This window comes from Chionomys nivalis, chromosome 13, assembly GCF_950005125.1.
Source record: "Chionomys nivalis chromosome 13, mChiNiv1.1, whole genome shotgun sequence".
Classification (NCBI taxonomy): Eukaryota; Metazoa; Chordata; class Mammalia; order Rodentia; family Cricetidae; genus Chionomys; species Chionomys nivalis.
In genome coordinates, this window is record NC_080098.1 from 34,745,124 (window position 1) to 34,754,808 (window position 9,685).

The 9,685-nt window shown below is 46.4% G+C and overlaps 1 protein-coding gene across 2 annotated transcripts in view; it reads left to right on the plus strand.

Annotated features, from left to right (window-relative positions):
* Nucleotides 1–9,546, plus strand: part of Heatr1 (HEAT repeat containing 1) — a 45,904-nt gene extending 36,358 nt beyond the window's left edge. For both annotated transcript variants that reach the window (XM_057786923.1, XM_057786922.1), the window contains 13 exons: nucleotides 50–96; nucleotides 388–511; nucleotides 1,109–1,249; nucleotides 1,944–2,236; nucleotides 2,870–3,020; nucleotides 3,778–3,936; nucleotides 4,049–4,183; nucleotides 4,323–4,427; nucleotides 4,508–4,676; nucleotides 5,138–5,292; nucleotides 5,690–5,848; nucleotides 8,189–8,297; nucleotides 9,022–9,546. In XM_057786923.1, the coding sequence (XP_057642906.1) occupies nucleotides 50–96; nucleotides 388–511; nucleotides 1,109–1,249; nucleotides 1,944–2,236; nucleotides 2,870–3,020; nucleotides 3,778–3,936; nucleotides 4,049–4,183; nucleotides 4,323–4,427; nucleotides 4,508–4,676; nucleotides 5,138–5,292; nucleotides 5,690–5,848; nucleotides 8,189–8,297; nucleotides 9,022–9,110 (1,836 nt within the window). In that variant the 3' untranslated portion in view covers nucleotides 9,111–9,546. The remainder of the gene's footprint in view (nucleotides 1–49; nucleotides 97–387; nucleotides 512–1,108; nucleotides 1,250–1,943; nucleotides 2,237–2,869; nucleotides 3,021–3,777; nucleotides 3,937–4,048; nucleotides 4,184–4,322; nucleotides 4,428–4,507; nucleotides 4,677–5,137; nucleotides 5,293–5,689; nucleotides 5,849–8,188; nucleotides 8,298–9,021) is intronic.
* Nucleotides 9,547–9,685: the final 139 nt, after the last annotated feature.

Here is a 9,685-nt window from a genome sequence, read left to right on the forward strand (position 1 = left end):
TGCCATCGTCAGTATCCACACTGTTCTCATGAGCTTCTTCCGTTCGTAGGTGGTTGAAAGTGGTGGTCCCAAGATCCTACATGGCCTGGAACAGAGGTATGTTTTTCTTATTTGGGGGTGAGATGGGGAAATAACTCAGACTTGCAGAGGAAGTGGAAGGGCGTAACAGATACGCAGTCTATCTTACTGCCACTTGCCCCTGCCTTTCTCATTTTCGCTGAAGACGTTCTTTGCCCTAAATACTTGGCTCCGAGCCACAGTGAAGATTCCCTGGACTGGTGATCCTCTAGATAACCTAGAAGCAGAGTTAGGATACCACCTCTCCCCTCCCTCCTGAAGGAATTCTGAGGTCCCAGGTTGCCTTTTTTGAGTGTGCCTCTGTTGTAGGTTGCTGGAAACAGTCCTCGGCTACATTAACACAGTAGCTCAGTCCGTGGAAAAGAATGCAGACAAACAGACTGTGAAGTTTTGGAGAGCCCTGCTCAGCAAAGCCTACGACACGCTGGATAAGGTTAGCTTCACTTTTCTGCCTACTCGTCATTGTCACTAGTTTTTATGCCATTGTAGAATCATTTGACTTAAACTTCCACTTTAACCGTACACTTGGAGCGACACCTTTTGTTGATACAAGGAAGCTCAAGTGCTCCTTGTCCGAAAGCAAGTGTTTCCCTACCCCCGAGACACATGCCTCAGTAAATCTTTTGAAGGGTTTATCGTGTGTATGCGATGCTCTGCTTCATTGCAGTGGGGTAATAGAATACCCCACTGTTAGATGTAATAGATAAATGATTGCCCTTGAAGTTAGGACATGGCCTGGGGTAGTTTACTTCCTTTTAGTGTTGGGTTCTCAGTTTTGTTTGTGATTAGTAATAACTACCTGAGAGCTCTTGTAAGAATTCTGTATAAAATGTCTGGTACCATGGGGCTTGCAATAAACAAGAGTGTGAGTTGGACATTGTGATTTGTGGTATATGTGTATAGTCCCTGCGCTCAAATCCCAGTTCAGGGCCAGCCTGGGCTACATAGGGATACTTTCTGTCAAAATGATAAAAACTCTGTATTACAAAGTTGCTTTTCTCTTTTGTGTTAATCGTTCCCTTCTCCATAGGTCAATGCCTTGTTGCCTACAGAAACATTCATCTATGTCATCAGAGGGCTGGTAGGCAACCCCCTGCCATCTGTTCGTAGGAAAGCTCTGGATCTTTTGAATAACAAGCTACAGCAGAACACATTGTGGAAGAAGAAAATGGTGAGTGAGGATCCTTTTCCAAACCCACATCCCTCCGTCTGCTTATTGCAGAGCTGTCTTCTCAGGTACACCGTTTAAACAGGGAGGATATTGCTCTCTGGGTTGGCATACTGTGTGTGTTTATGTGAGACAGACGTGTGTTGTTCATTCTCATGCTGAAGGTGTGTTAAAGTGGACTCCAACCCAGTGCACTTCTGCTTGCTGTAAGGAATGTAGCTGGAACTAGGAATGGTAGCACTTAGGAGCCCAAGACAAGAGGCTCTCAAGTTCATACTCTATTGTGAGTTCTAGGTCAGTCAGGGAAGCTTAGTGAGACCCTGTCTCAAAAGTCAAATGCAAAAAGAGGGCTGAGAATGCTGAGATGGCTCCACAGATAAACACTGGCTGCTCTGCCAGAGGTCCCGAGTTCAAGTCCCAACAGCCACGTGGTGGCTCAGAACCATCGGTAATGAGATCTGGCGTAAGAGGGTTGGGATTGTAGCTCCATGGTAAAACACTCATTTAACATGATCAAGACCCTGGCTAACACCGCTCCACTGGGGACTAAGGAGGAACAGTCACTTGAATGTGGTTGTGTGGCTTGGGACTTAGTCTGGACTTGAATCACATCAGATAGACCCAAGCAGGGAAGATGGGAAAGGAGACTGGCCCTCATTATAGCTCTGATTATTGGTCATTTTGACTGCCTCTTCAGGTTCACCGCTTTCTAAAGCTGGTTCCAGTCCTTCTAGACATTGTGCAGCATAAGAAAAAGGAGGCAGAAGACGAACAAGCAATTAACAGACAGACAGCGCTGTACACTCTAAAGCTCCTATGCAAGAACTTTGGAGCACGGAACCGAGAGCCTTTCATTCCCGTGCTGAGCACTGCAGTAAAGCTGATAGCACCAGAGAAAAAGGAGGAGAAAAACGTCCTGGGAAGTGCCCTGCTGTGCATAGCAGAGGTGACCTCCACTTTGGAAGCACTGGCCATCCCTCAGCTTCCCAGGTACCGTGGAACAGGAGCCGCTACAGCAGAAAGGGGAGAATGTCTTGTGGACCTTTGGGCTTCTCGACTAGAGATAGAAAGAGCATGAAAATAGACTTGTGAAAAAATTGATCTCACCGGGAAGTACACCGTTGCTGTGACCTTCAGACATGTTGCTTGGTGATACTCTTCTTTTGTGGAATCCCTGTGCTTAGGGAGCAGTGGTGAAATTCCCTGTTGAGAAACATGGCCAGAGCAGCCTTTTGCTGCCACAGAGGGAAGCTCGGTGTTCTTGACTGCTGTTGGCTCTGACCATAACCGGCTGTGCAGCTGTGGCGAGTTACTTGTTTAAAGCCCTGCCGTGTGTAATACGGGGCATTCTCTGCATACCTCAGGGTTTCTCTTTATAGGGCTGCCGTGCTTTGCACACGGTCTTGACACCTAGCACGTGTTCCGTCATTAGAGGACATTCTGTAATAGTTACCAGTGTGTCAGCACTGCTGGCACCAAGTGGTGTAAAACGCGCAGGCAGTATTCTGTACATTGTAGGTTACGGGGTTATAGCAAGCTGGCCGAGGGCTTTTCTTCATGTCCCCTTCTTAGTGTGTGTCTGAGCTGTAAAGCTGCTCTAATGCACTTGTTCCTTCTTGCCAGTCTGATGCCATCGCTGTTGGCAGCCATGAAGAGCACGAGTGAGTTGGTCCACAGTGAAGTCTGCCTGCTCAGCGCCCTGGCTGCCCTGCACAAAGTTGTTGAAACTCTCCCACACTTCATCAGCCCCTACCTGGAAGGACTTCTGATCCAGGTAGGCTCTGGTCAGCTATGATTTGCTACCCAGGGTGGCAAGGGAAAGTTTTACCCTTTCAGTCCCTTTACTGGCTCTTCATTCACCACCGTTTGGCAGACACGATTCTTGTTTCTGTCTGTTGAACATGTATCTCTTTTTCTCTGCCATTGTCCCTTCTGCTTCATCATGGAGCTAACAGGCAAGGCTCCCTTTTTCAGTAGGGTGGCTCCGTTTCTCAGTAGTACAGAATATTGCTTTTATTTACCTCAAATCTTTGAGAATGGGCAGGTAGAGTTGCCTACTGTTACTTTTGGAAAACAGTATGCTTTGGTTTTGATGGGAAAGCTTTCTTAACTGTAAGGTGTTTCATACAGTGGACTTCCTCCACGATAGGGGGAGTGGTTGCCTGTCAGCACACGGTAGGCAAGTGGCATTTTTGATTGAAAATACCCTTGAGTGTCAACCACTTGTTGACAGGGTTATTACTGTTCTGTTGGGATCACTTACCATTTGTGAATCTGAAGTCTTGACTGCCATTGTGTAGGAAAACCATCGGGCCAAGAGGCCTTTGTGCTTATAGGCTCATTGTTCACCTTCCCTGGCTTCCAGTTAGGAGAAACATCTACTTAGTTATATCTGAAGATAGTCAGTTTCCTTTAAAAGAATTCTGTGCTCTGCCATTTGAGCTGACTGCTTGCCATCACCAAGGCTTTCTGTGAGTGTGGTCGTCAGCATAGTCCAGTGTCCTCAGTCACTGTTTTTCATGTCCCTGCAGGTGATTCACCTAGAGAAAATCACTAGTGAAATGGGTTCTGCCTCCCAGGCTAACGTCCGCCTGACATCTCTTAAAAAGACTCTCGCCACTATGCTCTCACCTCGAGTCCTGCTGCCAGCCATTAGCAAGACTTTCAGGCAGATCCAGAAGAACTGGAAGGTGAGGTTACGTTGACTGTTGGACTCTGGAGAGGGAAGTTGGTACTGAATGTGTGAGGATGCACTGAGCTCTAAGACAAAATAAACTTGTATTCTCTGCTGCATTCATGTAGAATCACATGGGCCCGTTTATGAGCATCTTGCAAGAGCACATCACGGTGATGAAGAAGGAAGAGCTCTTGTCTCACCAATCTCAGCTGACCACCTTCTTCCTGGATGCCCTGGACTTCCGGGCACAGCACTCAGAGGTGAGCTGATTCCCACTCCCCATACCCTAAAGCTGTCATCTCCCTGTCTGTGCAAGAGCCCAGTAAGAATTAGCCATGCAGCATTTGTCCTTGCCAAAGCGTTTAGTCCATGCTGTCTAATTAGTTCCTTCATTTTCAGGCTAATCTAGAGGAAGTTGGGAAAACGGAAATTCGGATCATTGACTGTCTAGTGGCCATGGTGGTGAAGCTCTCTGAGGTCACATTCAGGCCTCTCTTCTTCAAGGTGAGGCTTTCTTCCCTGAACCTCCTGCTTGTTGTAAGTGGCAGGATGAGTAGATGACATCACTGTTCTCCTGGTTGTAGCTGTATGATTGGGCCAAGACAGAAGACGCCCCAAAGGACAGACTACTGACATTCTACAATCTGGCCAACTGCATTGCTGAGAAGTTGAAAGGCCTTTTCACTCTGTTTGCTGGCCACTTGGTGAAACCTTTTGCAGACACCTTGAACCAAGTAAACATCTCCAAAACAGGTTGGTAGCTCCTTTGGGCCAGTCCCAGCCTTGTGTGTCTGTCACAGGCAGTTAGCATGAGACCTGGAGCTCAGAAAAGACTTTCATGTTCTTGACTTACCTGCTAAGGATGGTGATTTTCTGTTATGTTAGAACAAACAATAATCAGTTGGCACGGAGAAAGAATGAAGTGGGCATTATCATTATTGTAATAGTAAACGTGAGGCTGGACAAAGTCATGGTAGAGTACTTACTTCCTGATAGAGGTGAGACCGTGGCTCATCTCTGTTTGAGTTGGTCTCTCCTCTGCTCATAGCCAGCTGAAGTCACTGAACTTGCCCAGCTAAGCATTGCAGTCTTTGCTCTGAAGGAGAGCCCCACCATTCAGGTTCTACTGTTTACAGTTTTTAGGTCATTCTGTTGTGGCAGTGTCTAACACCAGGAACTGAGAAGTGTTTCCCACTTGTGCTCTCTCCCTGCAGATGAAGCGTTTTTTGACTCTGAGCAGGACCCTGAAAAGTGCTGCTTGCTGTTGGAGTTCATCTTGAGCTGTTTGTACAAGATCTTCCTTTTCGACACCCAGAATTTCATGAGTAAAGAGAGAGCAGAAGCCTTAATGATGCCCCTGGTGGATCAGGTAACCCACTGGACGGTCTTCAGTCACTGAGGCTGCCTGGATTGATATTTGCCGTTTTATGTGTGCTACATAGTAGCTTGCAAGACTTTTTTTAAAAAGGTGATTTTTAGGGGATATTATTCAAAAATGGAATTTTCGTGGTATGACTTGTCTTCATTGTGGTGTTGAGTTTTACCTGGGAATTTTTCAAAAGGCCTGAAATACAATCTCATTGTCAGTTTATCCATTGAAAAGGTATGTTGGCTGTCAACTGAGCCTCACTGGGCATGCCTGCCCCCACAGGAAAGGGCTTTTGTAGCTATTTGAGCTCCAGAGGGAAGAGACAAGGTTAGGGTGGGAGGAACACACACGAGGGGTGTGCTCAGGAGCAAGGTGACACCCATGTCTCTCTTCCCAGCTGGAAAACAGGCTTGGAGGAGAAGAGCGATTCCAAGAGCGGGTGACACAGCACCTAGTGCCCTGCATCGCACAGTTTTCTGTGGCCATGGCAGACGACTCCATGTGGAAGCCCCTCAACTACCAGATTCTGCTGAAGACAAGAGACTCCTCCCCTAAGGTGAGGTCTGGGGGTCACAGTCTCTGAAGCTGAAGTTGCATCCCCCCATGGGTGTTGTAGTAGGGAGCTGCGGGCCTCTTCCCACATCCCGGCTCCCGCATGGTTAGCTTTATACCTGAAATAACAACACACGCATTGTATTCTTTTAAACACTACCTGGCCCATTTCTATTCATGTGTGTAGCACCCCAAGGTGCGCTTACCAGGAAGATTCTAGCCTACGTCCATCCTGGGTTGGAGCTTCATCACGTCTGCTCTGGAGAGGAGAGCATGGCGTCTGTCTCTCAGAGGAGCTGCCCTGCATCTGAGCTCACTTCCTCTTCCTCCCAGCATTCTATTCTGTTTACTCCACCCACCTATGTTTTAACCTATGAGGGCCAAGCAGTTTCTTTATTACTTAACCAATGAAATCAACAGATTGATATATGACACTCCCACATCAGGGTGTGACCTAAATACCTACCTATAGTCATGGACGCCAACCCCAGGACACTGATAGGGAGAGCCTGGCCCTAGGTCTCAGCACTAGAAGTCTGGTCTACTGTATGATATAGAATGCTAGCCTTTATGAAGAATTCTTGGGCCAGGAGATGTCTCAGTTGATGGAGTGCTCATTGTTACTGTGCAAACACAGGACTGAAGTTTGATCTCCAGGACACATCAGAAGCCAGCATGATGATGTGTGTCCGGGAGTGCCATGTAAGAATGAGAGACGTGCTGAAAAACAAGGTGGTGGCACCTGAGGAACAACAATTTTAAGTAAAATTGGCCTCTGGTGCCGGGCGGTGGTGGCGCACGCCTTTAATCCCAGCACTCGAGAGGCAGAGGCAGGTGGATCTCTGTGAGTTCGAGACCAGCCTGGTCTACAAGAGCTAGTTCCAGGATAGGCTCCAAAACCACAGAAAAACCCTGTCTCGGAAAAAAAAAAAAAAAAAAAAAATTGGCCTCTGGCCTTCAAATGCATGTGCACACAAGTATACGTGGCATCCACCACACACAAATACATATACACACATACAATAGAGAATTCCTTATTTCTTTTGCAGGCTCTTTATAAATAGCTATATTTCTCAACCTCCTAGTCATGGCAAGCATAAGCATTAAAATATTTCTAAATTTCTCTGCTTCTAAAACAGTAACCACTCGAAGTCAGTCCTTGTTTTTAACGTCACTGTGCCCTGAGATCAGTGATCGTGGTGTAAGCACAGAACACTCCTTTAGAGTAGAAATGGACTCGGTACGTTGACATTCCTTACCTGGAATTTTCTAGCAGTTTTATTTATTTATTTATTTTTGGATTTTCGAGACAGGGTTTCTCCATAGCTTTTTTTTGGTTCCTGTCCTGGAACTAGCTCTTGTAGACCAGGCTGGCCTCGAACTCACAGAGATCTGCCTGCCTCTGCCTCCCAAGTGCTGGGATTAAAGGTGTGTGCCACCACCGCCTGGCTTAGCAGTTTTATTAATAAGTCACCATCTCACACACTTTCTCAGGAGAATCTCACTTGTGTAAACAGCCCAAAGCAGACTTTTAGTCAAGTTTATTTAAATTGATTATATTTTTTAGTTGGAAATAGTAAAGCTATCATAGGTTCTTACATAGTTGCAGAAACAAATTTATTTTAGTATTTTATTTTGATTACATGTTAGGAAAATCTTGATTAAATATAATGAATTATGAAAATTATTCCAAATTGAAAGGGGACCATTTTGTTTCTGCGGGCTGCTGTCGATGCTTCATAGCTACTTGGATTGCTCATGATCGGCAGGTTATATGGGAACACCCAGACTTTTATTCAGTGCTGAAATGAGACTAGCCAAGTAGATGTCTTGGCCATACTGTCAGATGCTGTCAGAGATGTCAAGGCACCCCAACAAACTACCTCCTGGCTAGTTATATTTTATGACTTACTTTTTTCTTTCTTTTATGTTTTGTTTTACTTTTATATATTAGAGTGGGCATGCACTTGCTGTTGTGCACTTATGGAGGTCAGAGGCCAACTTGCAAAAGTCAGTTCTCTCTTTATGTGGACCTAAGGATTGAACTCAGGCACCAGGCTTGGTGGCAAGCATCTTTACCCCTAGAGCCATCATTGTATTGGCTTTTACTATTTTTTTTTTGGTAAAGGAAATAGAGTATTTTTTCCCCCACATTTTAATGTTAGAACACAGTTTGAAAGACCGTGATAAGTAGATTACCCTTATTAATAGCTCTCAGATGGCTACTAAAGTGCTACCCTGTGGACACTATGTAAAGAGCGCCGTCTCCAGTCAGGTCTTAAGGTATTGAACAGCAGCAAGGAACAGATGAAACGGTCTCATTCTTGATGCCTGTTCCTTCCAGGTGCGGTTTGCAGCCTTGATCACTGTCTTAGCAGTGGCTGAAAAGCTAAGAGAGAATTATATTGTTCTGCTTCCGGAGTCGATTCCTTTTCTAGCAGAATTGATGGAAGGTAAGCCTAAAGCTAATAAACAAAGATGCAAAACCCTGTGGCCACAGACTGACATAGATTTGTCTGAGTCCTTTACCTGTGCCTGGGGCACAAGTCAGGAAGCTGTGACCTCACAGTCACTGAGAGCAGCCTGCAGTGTGTATTGTATTGTTAATGCAATAAGTTCAAATATTCATATGATTCATTGTGCCATTAAGGACATAATCATTTGTCCCCTGGAATGATGAGCTGTACTTGTTGGTGCTCAGTGTTGAGTGCTGACATAATCTTGCAGTGGGTTCACACTGTCCCTCTTTTAAAAGAACCTAAGAAACCAGAATCTCAGAAAGTTTAAAGATGTTGATGATAGCACTAAGTGGCAGGTGGCGCTGCTTTAAGTGGGAATATACCTCTGCACTGACATGCCTCTACATCGGACCTCCCAACGCTCTTCATATTGATTGGGGTGGTGAGGGAAGAGGTAACTTCGTATCTCACTGGCTTGGCATCTGGGCAGAAGCACACCCTTTTATGTCTGACGTCTAACACGGGCCGAGAGCTCCTGGAGCGGGGTCCCTCTGGAGCTTGCATTTGAATGTGGCTTGGTCCTCTCAGCAGCCAAGAACAAGAACATGCCTATGAGTGGGGGGTCACAGCCTGCTGGGTGCTTTCTGTGCAATGAGGGACAGTGGCAGTTGGGCAGGATGGCTGGCAGGCCCACTCTAACGCTGGTTTTGTTTGTTAGACGAATGTGAAGAAGTGGAGCGTCAGTGCCAGAAGACAGTCCAGCAGCTGGAGACTGTGCTGGGGGAGCCGCTGCAGAGCTACTTCTGAAGTGGGACGCGCACCGCTGCCTCATGCTCGCTGATTTAGTCTCGTGGTTTGGGGGGATGTGGTGCCATATTATTTTTGGTACTTTTACATCTCCCAATATTTAATGTTTTTACAAAATCCCTGCCTGTCTGGGCTCCCACAGAAGCCTCTCCTGCCTTTTGTACAGATTTGCTAAGAAGAAAATGGAATGGTGTTTTATACAAACTGTCTGCTATTCGTCTTCTTCCTAGTTGGTGTTTTGGACGAGGCCAGCATGTTCAGTTTCAGTGCCTGAGGCCTAGCGCTTCCCTGAAACACAGGATCTTGCTGTGCCTTGCAGCACCTTGTGTGTGGTATACATTTTGTAGGTCCTAACACTCACAGTAGTGGCCTGGGTCAAGAAATGGCATCAGGCCTGGTGACAGCCACTTGGGGTAGACTGACAGCTGGAGCAGCTCTGCCATGCAGTCTGACAGGGCTGTGCTTATCTGCACTCTTCACCTTCCTGTTTGTGAGGAGACAAAATAGACTCTTTGGGAAAGAGCCCCGGCTGACTGACAGCTGACAGGAAGGACAGCAGTGCTAGCTCTGTGGTC